Source organism: Cyanistes caeruleus, chromosome 2 (assembly GCF_971803275.1).
Source record: "Cyanistes caeruleus chromosome 2, bCyaCae1.hap1.1, whole genome shotgun sequence".
Lineage (NCBI taxonomy): Eukaryota > Metazoa > Chordata > Aves > Passeriformes > Paridae > Cyanistes > Cyanistes caeruleus.
This window is the reverse complement of record NC_141702.1, coordinates 120,735,855-120,762,815: the sequence shown is the minus strand read 5'-3', so window position 1 is coordinate 120,762,815 and position 26,961 is coordinate 120,735,855. Positions and strand designations below refer to the sequence as shown.

At 51.0% G+C, this 26,961-nt stretch overlaps 2 protein-coding genes across 4 annotated transcripts in view; one reads left to right on the top strand and one right to left on the bottom strand.

Annotated features, from left to right (window-relative positions):
- The window catches only part of CFAP61 (cilia and flagella associated protein 61), a 95,131-nt gene extending 89,710 nt beyond the window's left edge, over positions 1 to 5,421 (top strand). For all 3 annotated transcript variants that reach the window (XM_086879361.1, XM_086879378.1, XM_086879362.1), the window contains 4 exons: positions 3,508 to 3,620; positions 4,242 to 4,391; positions 4,955 to 5,105; positions 5,318 to 5,421. In XM_086879361.1, the coding sequence (XP_086735487.1) occupies positions 3,508 to 3,520 (13 nt within the window). In that variant the 3' untranslated portion in view covers positions 3,521 to 3,620; positions 4,242 to 4,391; positions 4,955 to 5,105; positions 5,318 to 5,421. The remainder of the gene's footprint in view (positions 1 to 3,507; positions 3,621 to 4,241; positions 4,392 to 4,954; positions 5,106 to 5,317) is intronic.
- RALGAPA2 (Ral GTPase activating protein catalytic subunit alpha 2) overlaps positions 3,175 to 26,961 on the bottom strand; it is an 85,614-nt gene continuing 61,827 nt past the window's right edge. Inside the window, exons 39-41 of the mRNA XM_086875220.1 lie at positions 14,826 to 14,947; positions 7,823 to 7,861; positions 3,175 to 4,848 (exon numbers count right to left, since the gene is read on the bottom strand). Of these exons, the coding sequence (XP_086731346.1) occupies positions 7,857 to 7,861; positions 14,826 to 14,947 (127 nt within the window). The 3' untranslated portion in view covers positions 3,175 to 4,848; positions 7,823 to 7,856. The remainder of the gene's footprint in view (positions 4,849 to 7,822; positions 7,862 to 14,825; positions 14,948 to 26,961) is intronic.

The window sequence follows — 26,961 nt, the reverse complement described above, 5'->3', positions numbered from 1 at the left end:
AATGACAAATGTGAGGAAAATGATGTACAGCTGGGGGCATCTGAGCTGGGAGGTTTTGGGTTAGTTACACACACAGAAGAAAATCAGAATTTATTACATACAATAAATTATATTTTGCATTTGCCCGTGGGTCCCTGGAAGTGTCCAAGGCCAGGTTGGATGGGGTTCAGAGCAACTTGGGATAGTGGAAGGTGCCCACAGCAAGGGGCTGCAATGAGGTGAACTTTATTGCTCCCTTCCAACCCAAACTATTCTAGGATTCTGTGATAAAAGAAATGTTAAAAATATATTCCTTTTATAGCAGTATATTCTATATAGATGATCTACATAAGTAGAATTCAGAATATGTAGATCATGCATATTACATGTATTATATCAAAGCATATTATATTATACAATAGATACTAATATATGTCTGTTAAATATTGCCACTTAGACAATGCATATTAAATATATTATCTACAGCACATAATATCATATATGCATTATACATAATTACTGATACATCACCAATGCTGATGTAATGAAACACTCTTGTCTGACAGGAGGTTTTGTCAGCTCTGCAGCCAGGATTTGTGTGCTGTGGAGGACAGTGTAGGTGCTCATATGTGTGCATATCCACTGTACATACATGGTCTGAAATACAGTTTTTTATCTATATACTGCACTGAATATTTCATGATGCACATCATATATGTGCCAAATATTGCATGTTCATTATATCATGTTACACAGAACTCATACATCACTGATACGATTTATATCCTTTTCTTATATCATTTTTAAATAAAAGTGTACTGCACATATATGCACACAGTATTACAGTTAGCAAAGTAATGTTATAGTTTATGTCATATGTACATATAGCTGGAGTATATACCAAGCTTATATAGATATACCTTATATAGATATACCTGTGCTTATATAGATATACCTGTATAATATAAAGGTAATATGTTGTATTAACCTATAACCAATTTTTGAATAGAGTTATTACCTTTATAGTCAGTATTTAATATTCAAAACCAGGTATTAATAAGATAAAATATATATAGTGTGTATATTATATAATACACAGTAAAATATATAATGCATATCACATTATATACCTTGTATTATACCTAAATTACAGATCACAGATTGCACATATTTTCCTTAATGTAATAATACATACTCATTGTATCTGTATTTAATGCCTACAACATATGCTCTAGCTAATAGAAACATACAGACATGCATAACATCAAATATTAGATATGCAGTTTGAAATACTGTAGCATGCAATATATAGAACATAAGATGACATCCCTCATATATTTTCTATAGTTAAAGAGATCATATTAATAGGCGTAGGAATAAGATAATACCTATACAGATGTTTGTAAAATATGTTAGGCAGCCTTTTAAAGCTGAATGAAGGTACAGTTAGAGGTGATATTTGGAGGAAATTCTTGGCTGTGAGGGTGGCAAGGCACAGGTTTCCAGAGAAGCTGTGGCTGTCCCAGTCCTGGAAGTGTTCCAAGGCAGGTTGGGCAGGGTTTGGAGCAACCTGGGATGGTGGAAGGTGTCCCTGCCCATGGCAAAGGTGGGATGAGATGAGCTTTAGGTTCCTTCCCAACACAATCCATTCTGGCACTCCATGGTAAGTATAAACTAGTTTATATTTTATTTAATTTAGTAAATTATTTTTCATGCCATTTCCGTGCCTGCAGCCACAGGTGCAGGGCTGGGGGTGCCTTGGGCTCACGTTCCTGCCCCGTGCTGGGCTGGCTCTGCCAGCGCTGCTGCAGCCCCGTGGCTGGGGCTGTGTCCTGCCTGGTGGGGCCATGTGCCCCTGGCCCTGTGGTGTCCTTGGTCCCATGGGTGTCCCTGGTCCTGTGGGTGCCCCTGGTCCTGTGGGTGCCCCTGGCCCTGTGGTGTCCCTGGTCCCATGGGTGTCCCTGGTCCTGTGGGTGCCCCTGGTCCTGTGGGTGCCCCTGGCCCCGTGGGTGCCCCTGGTCCCGTGGTGCCCCCGGTCCTGTGGTGTCCCTGGTCCCATGGGTGCCCCCAGCCCCGTTGTATCCCTGGTCCCGTGGTGCCCCCGGTCCTGTGGTGTCCCTGGTCCCATGGGTGCCCCCAGCCCCGTTGTATCCCTGGTCCCGTGGTGCCCCTGGTCCCGTGGTGCCCCTGGTCCTGTGGTGTCCCTGGTCCCATGGTGCCCCTGGCCCCATGTTGCCCCCAGCCCCGTGGTGCCCCCAGCCCCGTGGTGCCGGTGCCAGGCCCTCAGCTGTGTGGGAGCTGCGTGCCCTCTGTCTGGAGCCTGCCCCACGCACGCCTGCTGCTGCCAGGGCAGCGGGGACAGCAGCTGTGCCAGCCCTGGTGCGGGCACTGCCGGCTCAGAGCGCTGCCAGCACGGCCCCCGAGCCGTGAGCCCAGGCTGCTCTCCACCCGCTCCAGGGTGCTGGGCCTGGGGCAGGGATCCTCCCGGGGAAAGGCAGGTGGAAGCCAGGTTCCCAGCAGCTCCTTAGTGTGTGCACATTCACTTCTGCAAAGTAAGCATCTGATCTGGAGCTAGCTGGATTAACTCTCCATTACTAGTTAGAGCACCTGAAAGCAATTTAGGAGAGGACTTTGCTGTGGCTCTTCAGCAGAGAAAGGGAGATTTCCTTTGTCTTTTCAGACGTCATTATGGCTGAGTGCAGCCCTCTGCATTTGCTCTAGGAATGCTCCTCTCTAGAGGAGAACATCACCATTACAAACCTCTTAGTTTTAATACTGCTGCTTGGACCACGAGGCATTGCAGGAATTGCCCAGTGGTTTCTGGGGGCCCCAAAGGTCTGTCACTGTGCTTGGCGCCATGGGCAGGGCCGGGCTGGCAGGAGGTGCCACCCTGCAGGGTGGCCAAGGGCACTGCTGCCACGTGGGGCCGCAGTGTGTGACCAAAGGTGCCCCCGTGTCAGTCACGGCACGGTGTGGAGTCCTCGAGAGCTCTCCGGGCTGGGAACGCCGCTGCCTGCTCCGCAGCCCAGAGGGACTGAAGCCACATCCAGCCACAGCAGGGACTGTCCCTGTCCCCTGGGAGCCAGCCCTGCACACCCACGGCACCCGCAGCAGCCGGGCCCAGCAGCACCAGCATCGGAGTTCCAGCCCCGGCACCTCCCTCCCACCGCCACACACACCACAGGTACCACCTTCTATTGCTCTGGGGAGAAACTTTATTGTGAGCAAAGATTTATTAATTTTGTGAGGGGTAACAGAGTGGCTTTGTCATTCAGTTCAGGGTGCAAAACCACAGCGGAGTTTATACAAATTAATAGTTTTTTGACATCAGGAAAACATGATTTTCATTGATGTCTTAATTCTTCCCTGAATTAGAGGTACATATTGCTCTAAGGAGAAAAGGCTCCTTACTCAGAAGGATGCCTTTGAAATTCTTTCAGACCAGCTATTGGATAACTAAGTGCCAGACACCCTTGCCTGTCCAGCCCTGAATGTAAAATAAATTAAAATACATATTTTATTTTCCAGGTTCCTTCACTGACAGAAAATCAATAGAAAGCAAAACCCAGCTGTGAAGCAGAAAATCAAACCGGTTTGCCCAAGCTCTCAGTGATAGAGGTTCCTTCCTGCAGCTGCACCAGGTGAGTTCCTGCCGGGCACCCAGGCTGAGCTGCTGCCCCTCGGGCACAGAGCGCAAGGCAGAGCCCAAGGGCCACCTCAGCATCACTGGCCACGGCTGGAATGTGCCCCACCGGCACTGGGTGGCCCCTGGCCAGGTGCTGGCACTCAGATGGACAGACAGCTGCAATACCAAGTGCAAGTGCAGAAACAAACACGGGGGCCCAACGGGGCATTTCCCAAAAAACGCAATCCCTTCACTCAAAACAACTCCCATTCTGTTGGGAGGTGTGCGTATGTGTGCCCAGGAGCAACCAAGCAGCAGCAGGACAGGGCTCTGGGGCTGCTGATCTCAGGTTTCTGTTGCTTTAAAATACTGGATATTTAACCCCATCAACCTATGACACCTGTAGACCAAAACACCTCAGCTACTGCCAACACGAGCTCTGCTCACTACAGCAGGTGCCAGGGGGACCCTAAGTCCTCAGAAACCTTTAGCTGTGTTGTCCTCAGGCTAGAGACAGGTCCCTGCTGGGACAAGGTGAGGGGGTTACTCAGTTCTTCACGCTGTGCCGGGAAGGGGTCATGGCAGGAGTGTGGCATTTGCTCTTCTAAAAGCGATTTGCTTATTTTTGTGTCTCTAGGGAGCAGTTCCAGTGCGCAGCCATCACACACACCGCAGAAAAGTCACGGTATTCCTGCAGTGGGACATCCCTCATCCACCTGTGCTCCAGCAGGGAACGTTTGCTACCGGGCTAGTCACGGGAAAACCTCTCTTTAGCAGAAATGCACAGGTAAATGCTGCCTGGAATGACTAAAGCAGTGCTCTAAGGGTACATTAAATAACTGGTCTCAGAGCTGGTTCACGACCTCTGGCTGCGGCACCTGCGCCCAGGGGCTTGGCTCACGCGGTGCCAGTGCAGTGGTGATGGTGACACAGGTGACATCCAGTCCCCAGCTATGTCTGTCCAGACTGGAGAAAGGCCATTTCACAGAGCAAACTCCTCACCCAGGCTCTTCAAGACGTGTTCACCCAGACCTGCCTGTTCTGATCCGTGCTCAGGTGCCGTGGGCTGCCCCGGCCACAGCTCTGAGCTGCAGGGCCTCAGGTGGACGCCTTGCTGAGGGCGCTGGTGCAGCTTCCCAGAGATCCTGCTCCTGGAGGCACGTGGAGTGGGGGCGAGGGCGGCTCTGCCAGCTGGATTCCAGTGGTGTCAGTGAGGTCAGTGCTTGCACTTGTGGTGAGGCAGCCTGGAAGACAGAGTGGGCAGGGGAAACCCAAGTCAGCACAAAACAGCCTGTGTCCTCAGAATAACCATGTGGCACAGCGCAGCCCCTCCCCTTTGCCTCTTCCCAGCCTCTCCTGGGCATCACTCAGGTGAACTTGACCCCCAGAGGAGTCTGCTCCAGGCTGCTGAAGAACTGCCATACTGTGCTTCCCAGAGAAACCAGGGATTTCTCTTTGCCAGCTCCCAGAAGTGAGGAGCAGCGAGGCTGTCAGTGTCCAGGTGAGCACTGAGCCCCCCCCCATCACCCCCTTTTGGTCTGCACAGCTCTTGCAGCTCCCAATGGCTCTCAGGGCCCCAACAGTCCCATGGGAGGGAGGCAGGAAGCTCCCATTGTGCTCACTTGAAGCTCCAACATAAAATAGTTCTGTGTGGGTGATACTGGGTTTTGCTGTGTACCATCAAACTGCTCTTGTATATTTGGTCTGTTACAGAGAGCTGGAAATGAGCACCCCAGTGTGAGGGCTGGCACAGAACTCTCCCTGGAAGGTGCCTTAACCTCTGTAAGAATCCTAAAGAATCGTGATTTCTTACACTATATTACAGGTACCCTTGTTACTGTTGACTTATGGTCACCACTGGGGAAGGGTCTTGAGGGTTACACTTTGTTGTTGAGTGGAGTCACCTGTTGGTCATTCCCCAGAGGCCAGGTCTGCCCAGGCTGGCTGAGGGGGAACAGGTGAGCACATGGTCATTAAATGAGACACTAATGACCAAAACCAGGTGCAGCTGCTGTGAGGGACTCGCCCTCCCTGCTCCTCCCGAAGCATTTCCCAGGGGAACAGTGTTTCATCAGCTCCCTCAGGAAAAGTATTTTTAAACTGTGTTGCAATTCTCTCCTCAAGTGTAAACACAAGTTTTTATTAGGGGTGGAAGGGAGGAACAGCCTCACAGCCAGGCAGGGAGAGCAAGTTCTGAAGCCTCTCAGAAGGCTGGCACACCAGTGGCACCTGCTCTGAACCTCCTGAGGGATGGTTGTGTAAGGAAGACCTACTTCCAGTACAACAACTGACTCCATTCCTAGCTGTGCCTGGCCAGGCCACAGCTCTTTAATCCTCCCTTCACCTTCCTAGCCCAGGTAAATCTCAAATGTGTGCAAAATGCCCCAAAGGGCGGCCAGGGCCTTGGCTGAGGCTGCCCATGGCTGAGCTGTCCCTTGAGGCACAGGTGAGCAGGGGACTGTCCTTGCAGGACGGGTGGGGACATGGCTTTGGGTCAGGGTGGCAGCAGGATGAGCCCTCAGCTGCTGTCTGAGGACAAAGACCCACCCTGGCTCTGGACTGCACTTCCAAGGTGAGGTGTAAGCTGTGCTTCTGCTTGAGCGGCTCTGAGTGTCTGAGTGACTGAAAGCAGGAGCAGAACAGCAGCCCCGAGTGTGAACCCCCCCAGCCTGCTGCAGCCCTGCATTCGCATCCCAGCCACAGCCCTGACCAGATTGGGCCTTTGAGAAAACTGATGAGGGGAAATTGCACATTTTGAAAAGGTGGAAAGTGTGACTTAGCCTGTAAAGGCATTTTCTGTGAAAAATGCAGAACTGTCAATTTTGGATTAAAACAAAACCTGTAGTGCTATTAACTGCGTTGAAAGGCACGGGGGAGGGAGGGGCTGCGAGGGAGGTGTTGTGCTTGGCATGCCTGCAGTGAGGCAGAATGGCAGATGGTCAAAATAATGCAGGTTTCTCCAAATGGACAAGCTGAGGCAACTTAGAGAGAGAGGGGAAAAGGAAAATAAATAAAAATTAAAAAAAAAAAAAAAAAGTACGTGGATCGCGGGGATTGGTTACCACGCGCGGATCGCGGGAATCATTGCTGGGCACACGTGAGAGGTATTGTTTTATGTGGACCATGGAAACCATTGCCATGTCTGGGGTCATTAGTGTACACAAATCGTGGGACTCTGTGCCACGGCCACAGGGCATTGGCCCACGTGGCTCACAGGAGACTTTAGTGCACACAGGAGATGTTACTGCACACAGGAGATGTTCCTGCACACGGGAGATGTTCCTGCACACAGATGTTACTGCACACAGGAGATGTTCCTGCACACAGATGTTACTGCACACAGATGTTACTGCACACAGGAGATGTTCCTGCACACAGATGTTCCTGCACACAGATGTTACTGCACACAGGAGATGTTCCTGCACACAGGAGATGTTCCTGCACACAGGAGATGTTACTGCACACAGATGTTACTGCACACAGATGTTACTGCACACAGGAGATGTTCCTGCACACAGGAGATGTTCCTGCACACAGGAGATGTTCCTGCACACAGGAGATGTTACTGCACACAGATGTTACTGCACACAGGAGATGTTACTGCACACAGATGTTACTGCACACAGATGTTACTGCACACAGATGTTACTGCACACAGGAGATGTTCCTGCACACAGGAGATGTTCCTGCACACAGGAGATGTTACTGCACACGGATGTTACTGCACACAGATGTTACTGCACACAGGAGATGTTACTGCACACAGATGTTACTGCACACAGATGTTACTGCACACAGGAGATGTTCCTGCACACAGGAGATGTTCCTGCACACAGGAGATGTTACTGCACACAGGAGATGTTACTGCACACGGGAGATGTTACTGCACACAGGAGATGTTCCTGCACACAGATGTTACTGCACACAGGAGATGTTCCTGCACACAGGAGATGTTCCTGCACATAGGAGCCTTTAGAGCCGTGTTTGCAGGAGGCAGAACTGTGCCCTAGAGGCAGAAGCACATGTGGAGCGCAGGAGTGTGAGAGGCAGAAGGGAGGCAGAGCTGCACACCGAGCATGGGGGTGCGAGGCACACATGGAGCACAGGAGGCAGAGCTGAACGTGGAGCAGAGGCAGAGAGGGAGGAGGATGAAGGGAAGGAGAGCTGTTAGTGATGAACCACAGCAGCAGAGCTGCCAGTGGGAAGCGTCACTCTTACCTGCGGCCGTTACTGTAGCGAGAGCATGAACACTCTAATCTAAAGGGAGAGAACAAAACCGTGTCAGTACAGGACCAGAGGAGGGGAACAAAACCGAGTCAGTGCAGGAGCTGTACCCTGTGACTGCTGCGCTTGCACCAGCCCAACACAGCACACCCTGCTAAAGGCAGGAGGGGAGCTTCCCTCAGGGACCTGCAGACACACGGACGGACCCGTGCACTTCCTCCTGGGGTCTGAGGACTGAAACAAACGAGGGAGGGAATGCTGGCAAAAGCTGGAATGATTATTCATGGCGCTTCATCTTCTGCCAAACCTGCTGCTGTGCAATGGTGGCATGCAGCTGCTTCACGTCCAGCACTGTTGCTGGCCACACCATTTCAAACCAGCTAAAATTTGAGGCTTCACGGAGACCTAAACCTCTGTGACACTATAGCCAGGTAAAACCCCAGGAAGTGAGCAGTGTAGTGATCCTGGTGCCACAAAAATTTCCCAGAGGAGGAAATCCTTGAGTGCATAAAACCTGTCCATGAGCAGACACACACCTGCACTCAGATGAGACACACACCCACACACACACACACCCTGGAGGGCCTCTCACAGGTGAGGCTGCTTAGAGAGCATTAAGCTTTTAAAACACATTTCTTGCAGGAGGGACTAAAAACAATTGAAATACAGATGAAAGCATTTTAAATGCAGGGTTACCTTGCAGGAAGCCGGAGAGAGTTGGTATTATTGCATCTTAAATCCAGTCCACAGAACAAACCTGGTTTCTTCCCCAGGGCACGTGCTCTGGGAATGGCCTTTTAGCCACTGCTTGTGAAGCAGCTGAACACCCCTGACAGCAAGGGTGGGTAAGACCATGACCTGTGAGGATCCTGAAGACAGGTACTTGAGAAGAACCACTAAGTTTTCACATGGGCTGTGACCTATTCCAGCCCCCCCTTAACCTTTCATCCACGTCTGTGGAAATCTTTGTTTTCCTTCCTAGAAAATGCAAAGGTAATACAATTCCAGATAGAATCGTTGTAGTAAATCTGCACAGCATTCCTGTTTCCAGCTCCCAAATACATACTCCAAGTCCACTGTAAGCAGCATCCTGAGCCTGCGTGGAAGAACCCATGGATAACTAAAGCTGGGTTAATCACGTCCTGCAGTGCCTGGATAGCTGTGACACAGTAGAGAGACTCTGACAGTACCTGTTAACCAGGGCAGAACTGACTCTAAAACAGCACCCACAGCTCAGATGGGAGTGCCTGGCACCACTGAGGGCCTTCACAGTTTGAGGGCCTCAGAAATAAGCCTGAAATGTACACACTGAAGTTTAATTACTCACAAATTGGAGCAGCTGCTGCTGAGTTCTGCAAGGCTCAGCCTCAGCCAGGGACCCCAGCAGGTGCTGGGGGTTATGTGGGTGTCACAGGTAGGGCAGCCCAAGCCCTCTGCATACAGCTGCAGGACGGCTCTGGCCCGCTTCTGCTCTGCCTCTGCTCCGGGTCTCTGCTGGCACCTCAGTGCAGAGGGAAAATGCAAAGGGGCCTCAGTGCCTGGAGCTTTCTCCGTCAGCTCGAGCAGCTGGAGCTGTCACCCGGCAGAGGAGACAGCCCATCAAGCTCGTATCTTCGCCCATGCCAACACCAACTGCTGGGATTGCTCTCCCTCACCTCCTCCTCTCCCGGAGAGCAGAGCTGGGAGTGCCCTCTGAGCCAACCAATTCCATGGGAAAGGCAGGGGCCAGGTTGAGAGCCCTGATGTGGCTCTCACCCCCTCCGCTGCTGCAGACCCCAAGGGGAACACCAGGCTTGAGGGGGAAGCAGTCCCAGCACCTGCCCAGCCTCAGTGGACAAGTTTGGACTGTCCACCCCCAGTGGTGGCCCAAGGGACAGCCCCAGCACACTGTGCAGGTGGCCACTTCCTCAGGGATCTGGACCCTCTGGAGCCAGGCCTGGGCTCCTGGGCAGACACCTTCATCAGCCTGTTCGGCCACAGGAGCTGGAGCGGGGACAGAGCTGCTGCCCCCAACACGTCGAGGTACCTCTGACCCTGCCCTGCCAATGCCAGACCATTCCTGACCCTCACAGGGACACGTGGGCAGCAGGGAAACTATGGGCAGAGCACTGAAAACCAAGAGCACACGGGCAAGGAGCAGCTCCTGCATCCGCTGGTGCCACTGCAGGAGCTCCCCGAGGGCAGCCCAGCTGCGGCAGGCCCCAGTCTGCCCAGGATGAGGAACAACCTGGGTTGGACAGGGGAAGCCAGACTGCTCCTTGTGCCTCATCCTGAATAGTCCTCACAGGGAAGGAGGGAGAAGAGAAAGCCCTTGAGTCCTGCCTCCTGTGGTAACTGTCCTGGCGCCTCTGCTCCACTTCCCTCAGCTTTTCCTCTTTGTTCACTGCCTGGACAAGCTGCACCAAGGGCTGCACAGTGTCCACCTCACCTGCTGAGCACCGTGCCCAGCGGACCTCATACATGCCACATGCTAACAATTCCCTGTCCCACGGGTAACCAGGACAGTCAGGAATTTCCTAGATCCCACATATTAGAAACAAATTGTTCGGTTTCAGGCAACACTGACACACCGATCAAACCCAACCCTTGGCACACACCGCATGTGCTCCCAGACAGTGGCACAGTTACTCAGTTTCAGATGTGTATGATTTCAATATTCCCAGGAAAACAGGAAAAGATACTATATATATATAATATATATTTATAGAGAAGCCAGACACAGATCTGACAGAACACCCTACAGAGCTTCAAGGAAAAAGACAAAAGGACAAAACCCCCAAAGTAGTATAAAAACCCCAGAAAAATCAAACCAAAACAAAAGGTATCCTTGGCTCAATTACTGTTACAAAAAGCATCAGTCCTGTTTAAAACAAGAATTAGTCTGGGTTTGGTTTTGTTTCTGTCAAAAAAATATTTTAAATCTGCGTGTCCCATTCAAATAATCCTTTTGCTTTAAAGTGGAAAAGATAAAGCCCAGCACTGAACAAAAAGTGGTTTAAAATAAACCATATCTTGTTCACTGTATATTCAAATATTTTCTACAAGAACTTTGGGCATGTAGAAGTCCAGACACAAAAGAAAAGCATGTGTCACCTTTGCAACAAAAAGGTTGCAAAATCTCGGTTTTATGTAAATCAGCAGGCACAGCTCCCGAGGCTTTAAAACCAGGGAATGCTGAAAACCTCAATAGTTCCTCCACTCAAGTGTTGCTCCTGGGCAATGCCATAATATTCATTAAAGAATCCATTTATCAACAGATACCACATGTCCAAGTTTCCCAGCAGTTTTTCTGATGCTCTGCTGAAAAGGATGCTTTAAAAACGTTAAGCTGGAACACAGGAACCTGAGATGCTTTCTCTGCCCACTCCACACTATCCATTAGCAACTAAAAAAGCCAAGATTTACACTATATCTTCCCTGATAACGCTGAGCATTGTGCTTTATTTTCCAAGTCATTAGCATGCACAAGAATGACCTCATGGTGAACAGATGCACTTGGATATGGCAGTGATTAGATCAGTCCTCTCAGCAGTCAAGTGTGCCCGTTCCCATTAACCCCTGAGGCGCCGGCGGCGGTGCTGCACCAGGGGGCTCCCTGGAAAGCAGGAACCTGCCAGGGCAAACACAAACCCCTCAGACAGAATCCTTGTGAAAGCTATGACTGGAGAGTTGTTCTGCAATATCCAGCAGCCCCTTCCACCTCCCAAGGGTAACACCGTGCTTCTGGCTGCTGATCTGCCACAGAAACAGCCCAAAGCCCCAAGGAACCCTCGTGAGCCACAGAGGTGGTTGAAGTTGGGGCGCTGCTCTGCCCACTTCACCTTCACCAGTTACTTTAAAGAACACACAAGTATTTTGTTGAATAACTATTTCTGGTTTTGGCTGAAGGAGCAAGAACAGCAGCTTAAAGCCTATCCACTAAAAGGAGAAAAATCTGCAGAGGGAAAGAATGAGAATAATTCAATGGTGTTGGATTATGGAGGATTTCCTGGGCTGCCTCTCAAACCCTGCCTAATTAAAATACAGCATGTAATGCACCAGTTTAACAACAAAGGGCTGTATTCCCAGCTTTTGTTCCTAATCTGCACATCCCCTAAATGAGTTTGGGGATGGCCATTCTGCCTGTGAGGCTGCATTTTCAGTGCTGAAGATATCGGGGCTATCTGTGATCCATACAGGGAATTTAAGGCTCTGTTCCTCAAAACACCAAAGGAGATCAACTGGACAATTTTCCTACAGAAAATGTAGCACCTGCAAGACTGGTGACAGGGAGACTAAGCCAGGGCAGGAAAACCACATCCCACATGGGTCTGGGGATGCATCCCCGGGGGCAGCATCAGAAAACACAAAACATCCAGTTCTAATAATTATCTCCTAGCCAGCGACACCCCAGTAAGGTATCACCGAGAGCTGTGTTTGATTTCTCCCCACGCTGTGGGAGACATCACCCCTGAGAACATGCTGCACTGAGATGAGCAGCACCCTTACTCCCTGCCCCTCTCTGCTGCACACAGGCATTCGCAGCACTGACAGGATCACAGCTGAGGGGCATTATAACAACCAGATCAGATGAGAATTAAATTTACCTGAGCACTTTATGCTCAGCAGAGTCAGCAGTACCAGCTGGCTTGTACTGCCACCTGTGCCAGCTCCATACATCCCACAGAATCAAGGCTGGAAGAGATCAACAAGTCCAGTGGCCAATCCAGCACCAACCATCTTCACCACAAGATCAGATCCTCACGCATCCTGAACACTTCCAGGTACGGGGAACCAGTGCCTCCCTGGGCAGCCTGTGCCGGTGCCTGACCACTCCTTCAGGGAGAAGAGCTTCTTTTTATTTGCTGCTCCCTGACTCCTTTTTCCCGTTTCAGAAGAGAGAAATGCCCCCTGTATTGCTGAGTGGCAGACAGGTGGTTCCTGCAGGTGCAGGTGGATCCATGTCTGGAGCAGGCCTGGCTGGGGAACAGCAGAGCTGCCGGGGCTCCATGCAGCCTCGCTGCCCACTGCTGAGGGGCATCTGATGGAAAACACATCCCCATGGCCACAGCTGACACCACCCCTGCTCATCACTCGCTAAATACGCAGGAGAATCAGCAGGTAACATGAAGAGACTCTCTGAAGCGGGGATTCTGACACCAGCAGTCACGGCCAGCCTCCAGTTCATGAGTGGGAAATTAATTCTGAGGCTCAGAGGTCTGAAAATTGGGACCGGGCTGGGGGAGGCTTTGCACTTACAAGCAATCAAAATAATGAACTCATACCCAGGTACTCCTGATTTAACAGTGTTTTGAAATCCTAAGCTGCTGGGAAACACTTAAAATGTGTTTGGCATACACAGCTTATCCTTCAGAAAGCAGGGCTGCCGAGGGCTCTGCCACAACACCGTGTGCTAAGAACAAGTGAGGATGAAACACAACTAGGCACAGAGCAAGGCGTTTAAAACAGATCTCTAGATCCACGTTCCTGTTTGCTGATATGTCGGCAGATAAACGATTCAAGTGCTAACAACCAGCCCTGGGCACACGCCGCGCTGCTATTGAAATGGGCAATTTTTTTGTCTCAGACTTTTGGCAGAGTGTATAAAAGAATTTAATGCACAGCTGTTCTACTTTTTAATGTAGGAAACATTAATCAAAGCTTTAAGTTATAAGCTTTCCTAGCATTGTTTAGTATTCCAGTTCAGCAGAGATCAATAGATCCATCCCGTGTTCCCCGCCACCTCTCCAGGACGCAGAGGCGCGATTATGTAAATGCCCCCGGCTTCCTCCCCCCTCCTGCCAGCGCTTATCTCCAAAGCCTTCTGCCTGCTGCTCCTGGCCACCACTGCCCGGCCAGCACGGGCCTCTTATCTCCTCACAAAGCTCCGAGCTCGCCAGGATCGGAGCCAGCAACGCCAGACAATGCTGCACGCCTGGTTTTATTCCTAAGTGATTTATGTGAGCAAATTTAATTTCTTCCTTCAGTGTTTCAGTTTAGATGGAAGATATCTGCTAACAAGTAGGGCTAAAGAGAAATAGAGCAGATGTCCTGCAACGTTTATACAGGTTGGAAATAATCTATTCAGCAATCCAAAAGAGAAGCAGGGAATCATTAGAAAGTGCCAGTGGCACCCTAGGAGTGTCAACGATGGATTAAGGAATCTTTGTTACAGAGTCCGGCACACGGTGACCAGATACTTTCTGGATGCTGGAAAAAAACCCACATTTTGAGGGCACTAGAAATGTGCATTTCAGAGCCAAAGTTCCCTTTCAGGAGAGGTTCACTTAAACTCAACCAGAGCCGCCAGACAGCGACTGTGACTGCACACTAAGCTAACCCTCCACTAGGCACACAGGGGATAAATTCCCAGAGCTGGGCACAGTGTCAGCTCTCAGCAGGCCGATGACTGATGAGCACTGACGTGCACACACACACACACACACACCCCACACACCCATCACAAACCCCGCAGAGGCTGCGGGCCAGGTGCTGCAGGGCAGCCTGCCGCGCGCTCGCCTGCAGCGAAGGGACGCGCCGCATCCCGCGCGCCGCTGCGAGTCCCTGACAGCACCCCGTTCCTGCGGCTCTTGTGCATTAATCCCTGACCCCGGTAGCTCAGCAGCATAATCCCCATTTAGCATTAGCAGCAGCTTCCCCTGCGAGGAACTATTTCTGATAAGTGAGCCCCGATTCGGGCCTCGCTTTTGAACACAATATTCCCGGCTCAGCAAGAACCCAGAGTCCTGAATGAGCCCGAGCCCATCGCTGCGAGAAAGTTCATTAACCTCGCCGGAGTTGGGGGTTAACAGGATAGCTGAAGAAAGGAGCAGTGTGAATAGCTCTGATGCAAAACAAATTAAAATGAATGTCATCATTCCTTTTGATATTCATTAGTTGATTCAGGAGAAGAATAGTCTTCTTAAATTTGCAAGCATTTATCTACAAAAAACAGGTGTACATCTGCTGCTCAAGTGCTTCTTGGAGCTACAGAGAAGAATAATGTGCAGAGACTCACCAGTTCCACCGAGGGAGTAGCTGGGAGAGGGAGAGAAGACCTGAGCGGCAAAATCCTCAAACGTCATCACTTCTTTGTGGTTCTGGATGATGGCTTCGAGGTACAGAGCTCTCTCCTCGTAGCTGTGAGGCCCCGTTAAGGAAAGGTGTGTGCAGAACTCAAGGCTGTCTCGGCATCCCCGAGCGGCAGCCCCACATCCACTGACCGGGGTGGAACGGGCAGGGAACCGGCCCAGAACTGCCCAAGGGCTCTGAATGGGGGCAACCGAGAGGGAATAGATACGTTCAGGGCTGGAAATTCAGGGTAACACCTTTTGAGCTTCCTGACTAAGCTGTGACCTGGGAGCTGCTGAGCACAGGAGCAAAAGCCCCAGATCAAAAGCCACCGTCACAGACAGGCTGTGGCACTATGGGAAGCTCCAGGCACACAATATTCCTCCAATCTAAAGAAAAGTAACTAGATTGGAGGAAAAAACCTGCAGGACAGAGGGATACACCCCCCCACCCCATTCATTTGATCGCTGGACTTCTTAGACAAAATTAAGCACAATAAACCAATTGCAAAAGCGTGACGGTTATATTTAGGGCAGGTGCTAGAAGGTGCAACCTTATGTATCCCAAATAAATGATGCACAGTGGACGAACCCAGCCCACAACTTGCATGCATTATGGCCTGAATAATGCAGGCAACAAAGCGAGCTAACATCGAGACTATTGCCTTTTAATTAAAACTCGGCAACCTGGAACACACAGCATTCAAATGTGTAATCAAAAACCAGTCACCAATAAAACTTACAAGCGTAACAAGCTGAAGCAACTTTCCAGCTGTCTTAATAGGACCCCTGCTTGCGGCAGCCTTTCACAGCGGAGAAAGCAAATCTTCCCCTTTTGTGTGCAGCTTCTGTCTGCTCAGAAGGTGAATCATACACTTCCAATAACAGGATAACGCCTGGGACAAACCTACAATGGGCTGGAGAGCCTCACGTATGACTTTATGAATTAGGGCTCGCAGGAGCCAGGATGACATCTCATTCTCCGTTTCCTCAGTGAAAACAAAAGTTTTCAGCGCCTCATTGTGTTCCTGTTATGGGGAAATGCACTCGAGCTCTGCAAGGCTGTTCGGTGGGAGCAAAGGCCAAGCTGAATTTAGAAATTAGGAGCAGGAGAATAACACCAGTGACAACAGAATGCAGGTGAGGGTATTTAGAATTGAAAAGCATTACTAATTAATATTGAAGTGCCATTTGTGACTTGCGGTACATTAACAAAACCACTCTGAAACACTACTTTAAAAAAAAAAAAATAAAATAAATCAGATAAAAGCGGTGCTTAAAGCCGGGAGACGATGGTCTGGTGTCGACCTCGAAGGGAATAAGCAAAGCACGTCTTCATTGCACGCGAGTTCCCGCGGGCACGGTGGCAACAAAGGGAAGAGAGAGAAAGGAAGAATTTTGCGTTTAACGCTCATAGAGAACGATTGATACATGATAAATCTTCTTATAAACTTCCCGTGGAAGGCTGCAGAAGGCAAATCAATAGGCAGCGTTTCAGCGTTCGCAGCTGCCGCCGGCGTTACTTGCTCCGTTTCCCTGGGCTGGCCGGGAGAACTGCTGCTGCCAGCGCCGGCGTGCGGGGCCGCTGCCTCGGCGGCCTGAACTCCCGGTGACTCCTGCTAATGAATAGGCTGCCAAACTTCCTCCGAGAGGAGGCACACGCCCGGGCCCGATTGTAAAGGGACTGACGGATGCCATTCAGCGCTCATTATGGAGATGGCGATTCCCGGGCGCTCGGCTGTTGCCAGGGCCGTGCGGGCCGGGGCTGCCGGGGCTGCTGGGGGCTGCCGGGGCCGATCCCGTCTGGAGCCGGCACGTGCTGCCGCAGCGGGAGCGGCCCCGGCCGTGACAAATGGCTCAAAGGGCTCGGTGACACCGGGGCTGCCGAGCACCTGAGCCTGCGGGCCGGCCGGCAGCGCTGCATTCAGCGCCCGGCCCGGCCCCGCCTGCTCCTGCGCTTCCACCCGGGCCCGGGGGGCGAGCAAAGGCTTTTCAGGCTTGCCCGATAATGCCCCGAGCGGCTCCGGACAGCTCACCGAAACGCTGCCCGGCTTGGCTCTGCCCCCGGTAAAATCCTGCCGACGAGCCGGAGGATGCTGCTCAGCACACAAAACACCGGGAAGAGCCGCCCGGACAAGCTGCTGAGCAGCGACAGGAGAGGCAGCTGAGGAGGAACAGGGCGAGGTCTGGAGAGCCCCGCAGATCGGGCAGGGAAGAGCCCAGCCCAGCCAGGCCGGAGCTGCACGCCCCGGCTCCGGTCAGCAGCCAGCTCGGCTCGGTGCTCCCCGAGCAGCGGGGACACGGCAGCTCCTGCTCCTGCCATGGGGACAGCGAGCTCGTTTGTACTCACAGCTTAATCAAACCAGAACTGAGTGACTCCAGCAAACTGAAATTAAACTCCCTGCTACCTCTGTCTCAGTACATATGCACATTTGGGAGAACAGTTGGGATTCATTAAAAAAAGAAAAAGTCAACTATAATTTTGCTGAAGTTTAGGAATCTCAGTGTGGAGGCATGGTGAACAATCTGGAAAAGAACCCTCTGAAAAACACCTCCGTCCTGTAAAAAAAGCATCACGAGCTTTTCTATTTATTGCCCTGTAGGAATGCATCTGTCCTGAAAATCCCTGGAGCAATACTTCTGTCAGAGCTGCCCCATGGAAAAATGTGCTGTGCCTTCAGCCTCAGAGCCAACCACGAAATTACACACATCAGAACCTCACACAGAACCTCTTTATCCTGAACTTTGTGCCACCGCTCTCCTGTGAGCTTTGGGCAGAGCCCACCTGACACCAAGCTGCCCCCAACACCAAGCAGAATTTAGATGTGCCACATCAACTACTGGTTTAAAAATGCAACCATGGATCAGCTGTGAGCTCTGAGCAGGGCTGGGAGGGAGCTCTGAGTGCCTGGCTGGCTTTCCTGGAGCAGCCTCGGGGCAGGAGCGCTGCAGGGAGCGCACAAATGCACTGCTGCGGCAGGCCTGGCTGCAGAGGACAGGCTGTGAGCTTGAACCCTACCCCGGCGGAAAGCTGGACAGCTGGCTGCCCTGATTAACCAAACCCCCGGTTATCTGGGGCTTGGGGCATCCCCTGAGATCTGCAGATAAATGCAGTTACACCAGACCCTCCAAGGAGCCGATCAAAAGCTCCTCTTCTAATACGTACGGCAATTTGACCCACCCCTCCACGGCTGCATTATTTTACATTTTGCTTCTGCCAAGGCACAACTCCAGAGCAAAATATTTTAGACAGACACAAACGGGTATACTTTTTTTCATTTCATATGAAATAATGACACGGAGAGCCATGACAAGGTGTGAATTATAGATCATGAACATATATAAAACTGTGGGAGAGCAGGAATTTAGGTCCTATTTGAATCCAACAAACAAATCTCAATATTTGAGTATTGTGAGCTTCTAGTAGTGTTTTATCAGCATACCAATTACTTTAACATTTCAACCACACAATGAAGGCTGTTTGAAAAAAACCCCAATACATTAAAATGTGAACATCAGCTATTTGCAATAAACCACAGAAACCTATTGCAGCAGCAGGATGACCTGCAGAGTGAAACACACAGGACATCCTTCCAGATGGAGGAGGATGCGAAAGACAAAAGGCAGAAGCTTTTGAAAATTCACCAGAGGTGGGTACCAGCCAGCACTTGGCTCTCACCCACCAGCATCACTTCTATGTTTAACCTCTACAACATGGAGCTGCTTTCAAAACATAATGACCTTGAAAACCCTTCAAAGTCCTCATAACGTGGGTTCTGCAGGTGCCCTGAGCCATCCCAGGACCAGACCTGCCCACTGTTTCCCTCCCTGCACACACACGCAAGACTAAACCACATCAAGCTGCCCTGCTGAGAAACAAGGGAATATAGAAGATGGTGACTCAAGCAGATCCTGAAAATACAGAACTTTTGCTTATTAATCTTAACTCCTTGCTAACCTCAATCTCAGGGCCCCACTCCTGCTGATGGCAATGGCCAGCCCCTCCTGCCCCACGGCACCGTTTGAAAACAAAACCATTTTATGCAGCATTTATATACCGGCACCGCTACAGGGAAAGAACAATGCGCTCTGCTGACGCAGTTGGCAAATAAAAACAGGAGTGTTTGTGGGTTTGTGGCCAGGCTGGGGAGAAGTGCCTGGCCGCTCTCCACGGGCCGTGCCAACACCGCAGGGCACCGGTGCCACGACTGGCACCCAGGACACCGCCAGGGCCCACGGGGAGCACTCGCTGCAGCGCCCGTTCCTGCGGCTCCAAAGGGACCCTGATGCGGCCTGCTGGCATGGACCTGCTGCAGCTCCCATCTGCCACGTGCAGAGAAGGCTTCTGGGGCACCGGGCCAGTGGAGAAGCTCAAAGCACAGAGGGAGACAGTTCTTTCCAGCCCGTTGGACACTAAGGCTGGCTACATGTCCACATACCAATTCTTTCTCTACCCAATTAAGGACACCTGCAGAAAATCTTTGAATTTACTGTTCAGTGCAAGAAACATCTATTTCAGTTTCATCCTGATTGTATCACAGGGCCCAAAGATGGTTCACAAAAAAGGGTTTGCTCCTGACGCTGTGACAGCAGTTTGGAAAACAAACAAGAACATGAATGTTTGGGACTTACCAAAGCGGAATAAAGCCAGGACCGTAAAACCGAGGTTAGCAGAGATGTGTTGGCTGATGACCTTTCTGCACCTAATTGTCCTCCCCAGCTCTGAAGAGGATGGAGTTACTGTGCTTTTAAAATGTGGTGTTAGGAAGGTTTGGTGTGAAACTCAATCTGCTTGATTGGGCTCGCCATCGTTTACGGTCCAGTGACCGCCAACGCTGCACGAATTTCACCGAGAACTTTTGGGGGAATTTTGGTAACATATATCCTTCACTAAACAGGTGCAATTGAACTGTACTTGCCAGCCACCGCAGACTGACGTGCTTTTTATAACCCAAGGCGTGCAGGATGGAAGCTCCAGTGGCGCCTGCCTTGAACCGCTCCGTGTAACACGTGAGACGCGCGTGCGACCGCCGGCGTCTGTGGGCCCCTGTCCCCATGGCCAGCCCCCGTCACTGCCATCTGCCCACGCCGCAGCCAGCAGAGCCAGGGCTCCCTTGGCGGAGCAGGGCCAGCCTGTGCCAGGGCTGCTGTTCCTCCTCCTTATCCAAAACAGGCACACCGTCCTCTGCTGCCAAAACCAAGAGCTCATCCTCTCTGCGGCATAATTTTCTGCTGCTGTGCCACCAATTGCACTGACAGGCAGCCCTCTGTGCCGGGGGCATGGCTGGAGCCCAGAACACCCTGGTGTGGAAGGGACACGGCTCTCCCTGAGACCGACAGGTACGGGAGGTCTGCAAAGGGATCCCTTCTGTGTAGAGCGTTTGGCCAGCGCCTCGGCACCACGCCTGGAGCTCTGCCACCTCCCTCCCCGCAGCGGGGCCCGGGTCCCTCACAGGATCACAGAAGAACCTCGGTGCTGACTGATGGAGATGGGCCTCAGGTCCCCCAGAGCCTGGGGGTGCTCCGAGTCCCAGGGCACGCTGCCACGGCGTTTCCCCGCGCGCACGGGGCGATACGGCGGCTCCGTGCAGACGGTCGCCAGTAATTGCTTTAAAGGGGAAAGCGCAGTAAAACAACAACAGAAACACGTTTCACACTGTTTCAAAGCATCTCTGTGGAAATCAAGCAGTGTAACAGCAAAGCCATTCTGAAGGTGCCCTGAGGCAAAGGCTGCGGTGGCTCCCGCCGCTGCGCGTGGCCCAAGGTGTGCTGTGAGCACCCGTCTGGCAGAGGCACTCGCCTGCTGCTCTGGGATAGCAAGAATATGTGGCACATTAGTCATGCCAAGTGCTTCAGGGGAGAATCTTGCATTTATTATGAATAAGGCAGAAAACAAGCTTTCATCTTAATTTCTGAGCGCTCAGGCAGGCGGGAAGCCTCCGGGGGCAGACACACGTACCATTACAGACCGAGCGCTCCGCAGCGCCAGCAAAGGGGCACACCGCTGCTCCTGTACCGCTCTGAACCCTGACAGCACTCCAGCTCATCCCCACCCAAAGCTTTGTCATGCTGCCACAGGCCCTGCAATGCTCTCCTCCCAACTAGGCCTCTTTGCACACAGACCAGTTCTGTTGAAAAAAGAGCCAGGCCTCTGCCTCATCCCCTTTATTGACTTTTTTCCCATTCAGCACGTTCCTCATGCGCTACAGAGGTGACAAACCACACACAACTGTGCCTAAAACTGTCTATTTTGCATGGTGCAACCAGCCCTCTGCCCATCCAAGATGCAGCTGGCCTCTGCATTCCATGCTTACCACTGTACTAACACAGCTTGGATGAAAATATTTCAATTACAATGATGACACGATGGCCTGTTACCAGTTCAGAGCCGCAGGGCACACCGAGCTCTAACCCCCGAGAGGCTGCTATCAAAAGTTCTGTGTTGTGACACCTGGGCACAAGATTTCACCAGCAAATCAGTGGGGCGTGATTCCCCCCAGATACGCTTTCTCTGGAGGTGGCCATACAGTTCCCTACTCAGTCCTGAGAGGTAAAGGGACAGGAGTTTCCCAGGTCTAATTGAAAGCCACCTTCCCAGTGCCCCAGAGCAGTGATGTTGAGCTCCTCTCTCCTGAGGCACTGGGGAGAGCAAGGGCCCATGCTGGCAGCACAGTGAGCACTCGGCCAGGGTCCACACTACTTCCACTGTGAAATTCCAGGTGGAGCTCCCAGCAACCCTGCCAAACTCCAGATCCCAAGGTGGTGCAGCCAGGACAGCTGGGCAGTGAGATTCTCCCACCATAAATGCAGAGGAGCTGCTGGCAGGGGGATGCTGGGCCAGCTGCACCTTCCTGTCCTGTACCCAGGTGGGTAGGAAAGGTGCAGACCTCCCAGCAAGGTTTGCGAGTTTATTTTATGAATTATACCAGCTAATGACAAAATGCTGTTGGTATTCCTTATATCTTAAAATTTTACAATTAAAAAGAAACCAAACCAAAGTGGGTTATAAAGGTTTCTGAACTGGTGCTGTTATGCTTTGGTCACTGCACATACACAAACACACAGACCTGCAGTGTCTCCAGTTTGACAGGCACGTGCATTTAACATTCCTGCACTTGTTGCTACTCCCCTGCCCAAACATAAGATATTCTAAAGCCAGAAATGTCACCAAAAGAGTTCACATGCCACATGAGATCTGCTCCACAGTGCACCTGGAGACAAGGGACAGCTCAGGCTCCATCACAGCAGTACCCAGGTGAAGGTACATTTGGGAATTTCCTGGGATAATGCCATACTCCAAACCACTGAAAACCCAAAGGTGCCAGCCTCTGCAATGCCCAGCTTTGAACCTACACTGCCAGAGACAGGGGAACTGGAGATAATGACAGACTTGTTTTTTAATGAGAACGTGCCAAAAAAATTGTTTACACACAGTCCAGAAAAACATTATTTGTGCTGCCATCCATGGGGTGTGATTCCCACCCCATGGAACAACTGCACTGACACTGAGGTGGCTTTGTGTGCTCAGGGGACCTGAGCAGCACACAGAGGGATTCCTGGAACTATATGGAATATAAATGCACATGCCAAATGAATTTGTTCCTAAAAGAGCTCAATTCATTTAGTTCTAACTGGATCACAGCCAGTGGAGTGATACCTCAGGAAGGGGCACCTCTGTGCTTTGGATATAACCGATGGACTGTCAGACTCACTCATTAAGGAACAAGTCTTTTCAATTTATAAATATAGTTTCTCACCTACTAAATGTTACTAAACCCTGTCAGTTTGATAACAGTATGATGATCTGGCAGCTACAAGCAGAACAAAATATAATTACACAAAGTAATTTTGCCCCTTCCAGTTTATTACAGATATTTTCATTTTTTCTGGGTCTAACACTAAACGGCTCAGTTTCAGGTCTATTATAGCTGGTAATTTACATTTATTACAATCAGGGACAGGTAACTGGGGCTTATTATCACATCCATTATGAGTGACACCATTTGCAAGATGCTTAACACAAAACAGACTTGTTGCTGCGGTGAGACAGGCTGGGAAGCTGCTGGATGTTAGAGGGTGGGAAGGAAGAACAAATTAGAGAAAGCCCAGCAAGAAACCAGCGGGGATATCCCCGCTTTAAATTGAAACCAGTATAAGGAGGACGGAGGTTTAAAATGATCACCTGACGGCTCTGAGGATATTCCAAAGCAGGGACTGAGGTCCCCAGGGCTGTGGGTGGCACACAGGGACAAACAGCTCCCGGGAGTGAGGGAGCTCTGGAGGGGCTCCATCCCTCGGTGTCCCTTTCCACGCACCTGTACCTGTGTCCCCGAGCGGGTCCCCCCGGCCCCGCAGCACCTGGCGCTGCCTCCGGCCGGGCTGCGGCAGCTGAGCCCGGAGCTCCTGCCAGGTGGCTGCACTTCAATCACACTGCCTGGCATTGTAGGGTTAACAAGGAGCACGGGGAAATCTTTTATTCATATAACACAGAATGCCTTTTGTGGATCTTAGAATAATGTTGCTTAAAATCCATTAAATGAACGTAGCCTTTCAACAGGTAGAGCAGCGCTCGCCGCCGGCCGCCTCGGCCAAACGGCAGCCCCAGCAGCAGATGATGAAGTCAGCATTTAAAAACACTTTTTTTTTTCCCCTGAAAGTGACTTCCCACTAGGTGAACTGGATTCCACTTCCACAGCACAGCTCAGCCGGTGTGGGTGCTGTGATGGCTCCCCATTTCCCCGGAGAAGTAGATTAAAATTCTGGTGCATATTTACGAAATGTGCTTTTTTTAACTTATGAGGTGGGATGTGCGAGTGGAGAGCGAGCAAAACTGAAAATATAAGCGACTCCTTCACAAAAGGACAAGTCAATGCATTGGTTTCACTGCTGTTAGCAACTTCTAAATGTTCTACTCTTTCTGAAAACATGACCCCGTAAGTTTCAAGTAACTGAGGGTGGCCAGGAAGTCTTATCATTACAATTAATCACAGGACAAGTTCCTGAGTCAGTGGTACAATACACTATTAAACAACCACGTTCTAAACCCAAGCACAAGAGAAATGATGGTGGAAGTGGAGACAGAGCAGTGGGGAGGGCAGCTTGGCTGGCTGCACACCCGAGCTTTAGCACCAGGACTGGCCAGGTTGAAACCAGCTCTGAAAGGGAGTGAGAACGAGACCAGCAACCAGGCTAATGTGTACAGGCACATACTGTATACAGATATATATTTTACACAGGTATCAGTGCATGGGGAATGGGAACAGAACCCCAGAACAGCGCATAAGGAAAACTGCCTATAGGAACAAACGTGCCAGGAACAAGGAGTGACAAAACACAAGGTGGTCCCAAGGCACAGCTGAGGTGCTGCTGGAGCCCTTCCCAGCTGGGGTCACACAGGTACCCCAGGGCAGAGGAGAGTGAGCAGCTGTGCTGTGCAGGCACCGCGGCCGTGCACTCCCCGAGGTGTCTGGGTTATGGAGCACCCACTTCCACCGCGATGAGATTACGGCCGGCTCGCAGAGCGGCAGCACTTTGTTAAACAGACAATTAATCTGATTTGAGATGGCAAAGGAGCAAGCCAGTGCTGCTGCAGAGGTGGGAGAGGGGGAGTCCTGAAGGAAAGTCGCCGGTGCCCGCGAGCGGGTGCAGGCAGGAGGGGTGGGAGGTAACTGGTGACGAGCGAGCTGCTCCAGCCGTTTCTCCAGGCTACCAAAAACCTGCCCCAGCGACAGCCCCGCACCCTCTGCCCCGCACAGCCCCTTCCATCTGCCTGCTGCCAGGCCCTCGTGACTCGGCTCACGCTGCAGCCAGCGCAGGAGCTCCTTGGTGAGGTGACCACCGCTGGCCACCGCAGCGGCTGACCCTTCCCGGCACGCGCCTCCGAGCACGGAAAGGGCCCCAAGGGAGCCCGTGTGCCCAGCAGCTCCGTCCTGCTGCCCAGGACACACAGCCTGAGCACAACCCTCAGGAATCTTCTTCACTTCCTCAGCGTTCTCACTGCCGCTCCCAGCCAGCGCCCTTGGAGCTGAACTGCTCAAGTCCTTTGACATCCTTAACTGCTGAGTCACGTCGGGTGTGAAAGGAGACCTCCAGCATCCCAAAGAGAAGGCACGGAGCAGGATGGATTTGTAATGAAGCATCACAGTTGGAGGAAAAGGAGAAGGGGGAATATGCAGGGACGAGGACCCGGGGAAGAAGCTACACAGCAGGGACACTGCGTGCTGCTGTCAGGTTCTCCTGTATTCAAGTTTTATTCCAGGTTTTGTTTCATTTACTGTCTCAAATGTCACCCAGTTTGAAAAGGAAGGCTTTTATCATTCAATTACCAACTAATCCGTCTTCTGCGGAACACAACCAGCGCTCCACTCACTCCTGCCCAGTTACACACTGTCTCTTCCCATACTTCTGAGGAACTCAGGAAACCATTCTTCCCCAGTCAGTTACAAAAGGAGAACTGGTGTCTTTTGGCATAAGAAAGGCTGCTCATAGCTGCTCATTCTCCACACACTTTTGTCACTGTGACTGTCACCACCCACATCAGGCCCCTGCTACGTCAGCTCAAGCTAGTCCTGCGAGCAGCCTGCAAAATTTTACCCATTAGCTGGAAAATGCCCACTGCAACCCAAGATGAGCCCATCCAAATAATTTCACTTGCCAATTAACTTTGGAAATACATGACAGCCTTGTGTTTGGGTGCGATTTCAGAGCCTACAGCGAGCGCCTCTTGCACTGCCAAGCTTCCCGGTTTGGACCCGCAGCGTGTGACTCAGTGTAACTGCAGGAACACTGGCACGCACAAGTGGGATATTGGATATTAAATATTTGGCTTTCCTGGCAGCATCTCTCCTGAGAGCCTGCCCTGGTGTTTATCTGTGCAGGCACACTGCTATCTGATCCCCTGGCCAGTGCCAGCAGCGTCCCTGCACATGCTGCTACCTTGGGCCTGGATCTGCCTCTGAAGCAGACACTGCTCTGCAGCCCCAAACAATGCCCAGCACTTCGCCATGAAAAGAGAGAAAGTGAACATTAGCACATCAAAGGCCCCTTTCTCAAAGAGGAAAAATTGCACGATGCACACTTTAATCTTTCTGACAATCTATGCATGGCCTGAGCTGAATTCTGTTTTTCACACAAATGGGAAGAGCACGTCTGTACCAACAGCAACAAGAACAGAGAAACACGAGCTAGCACAGACTTTGAACTTTTAAAATATGGATTAACATGCAATAATATTTAACAGCTGATAGAACAACATCCCTCTTATCTCTCTTAATAAACCCAAATAACATCAAACATTTTGCAGACAACCTACAGAAAGGCTGCTAAAAATATTTTAATCTAAAAATAAAAATAAGTTAGTATTAAACCAAATACAGGCAATATTGAAATCTTAACGTAAATGCCTACTGTATGAAATCTGACAGTATAAAACCTGACAGAGAACAACAGCCTTAAGTGTAATTCCCTTAGTTAACACTCCCATTTAGCTAACTAAGGGTGGAATGCAACCCCTGCTTACAATTCAAAGGAAAATACTGCTAAAATATGCAGCACCTGAACTCACTCTGTTGCATGAAGGCAGAGATTTGTGCCTGTAGGTCTCCTCACACTGGGAGCACTCACCTCCAGCAGCCCCGGGAAGCAAACACTGGGGACATCTCTGCGCGTGCAGAGAACCGCAGTACAGCAGTACAGCACGGTCCCAGCAGAGAGGGGCAAGAGGTCCCTGCTCTCATTCCTTCACCAGAATGCCCTGTTTGCTACTCAGGCCTCACCAAGAATGTCTGCACGTTTTTTAATCTGATAACAGGGTGCAAATACAGATGTGGAGAGCAGGAGAGGGACTGCCCAGGGAGAACATCCCAGGGTTCTTCCTGTAAGCAGAACTGCACCCCCTAAATATCAGCTGTAATAGGGAGGCATGATTTACAAACATGCCCTAGTAAATGCTGAATGGATTTGTTCCTAAGTCAGTCTCAGCTGGTGGAACAACACCTTGGAAGAACATCAACAAGATCCCAGCCTTGGGCTTGCAGAACATCAGCAGTGGAGAAGAGGCAGCACCATGCTGAGCCCCACACACCT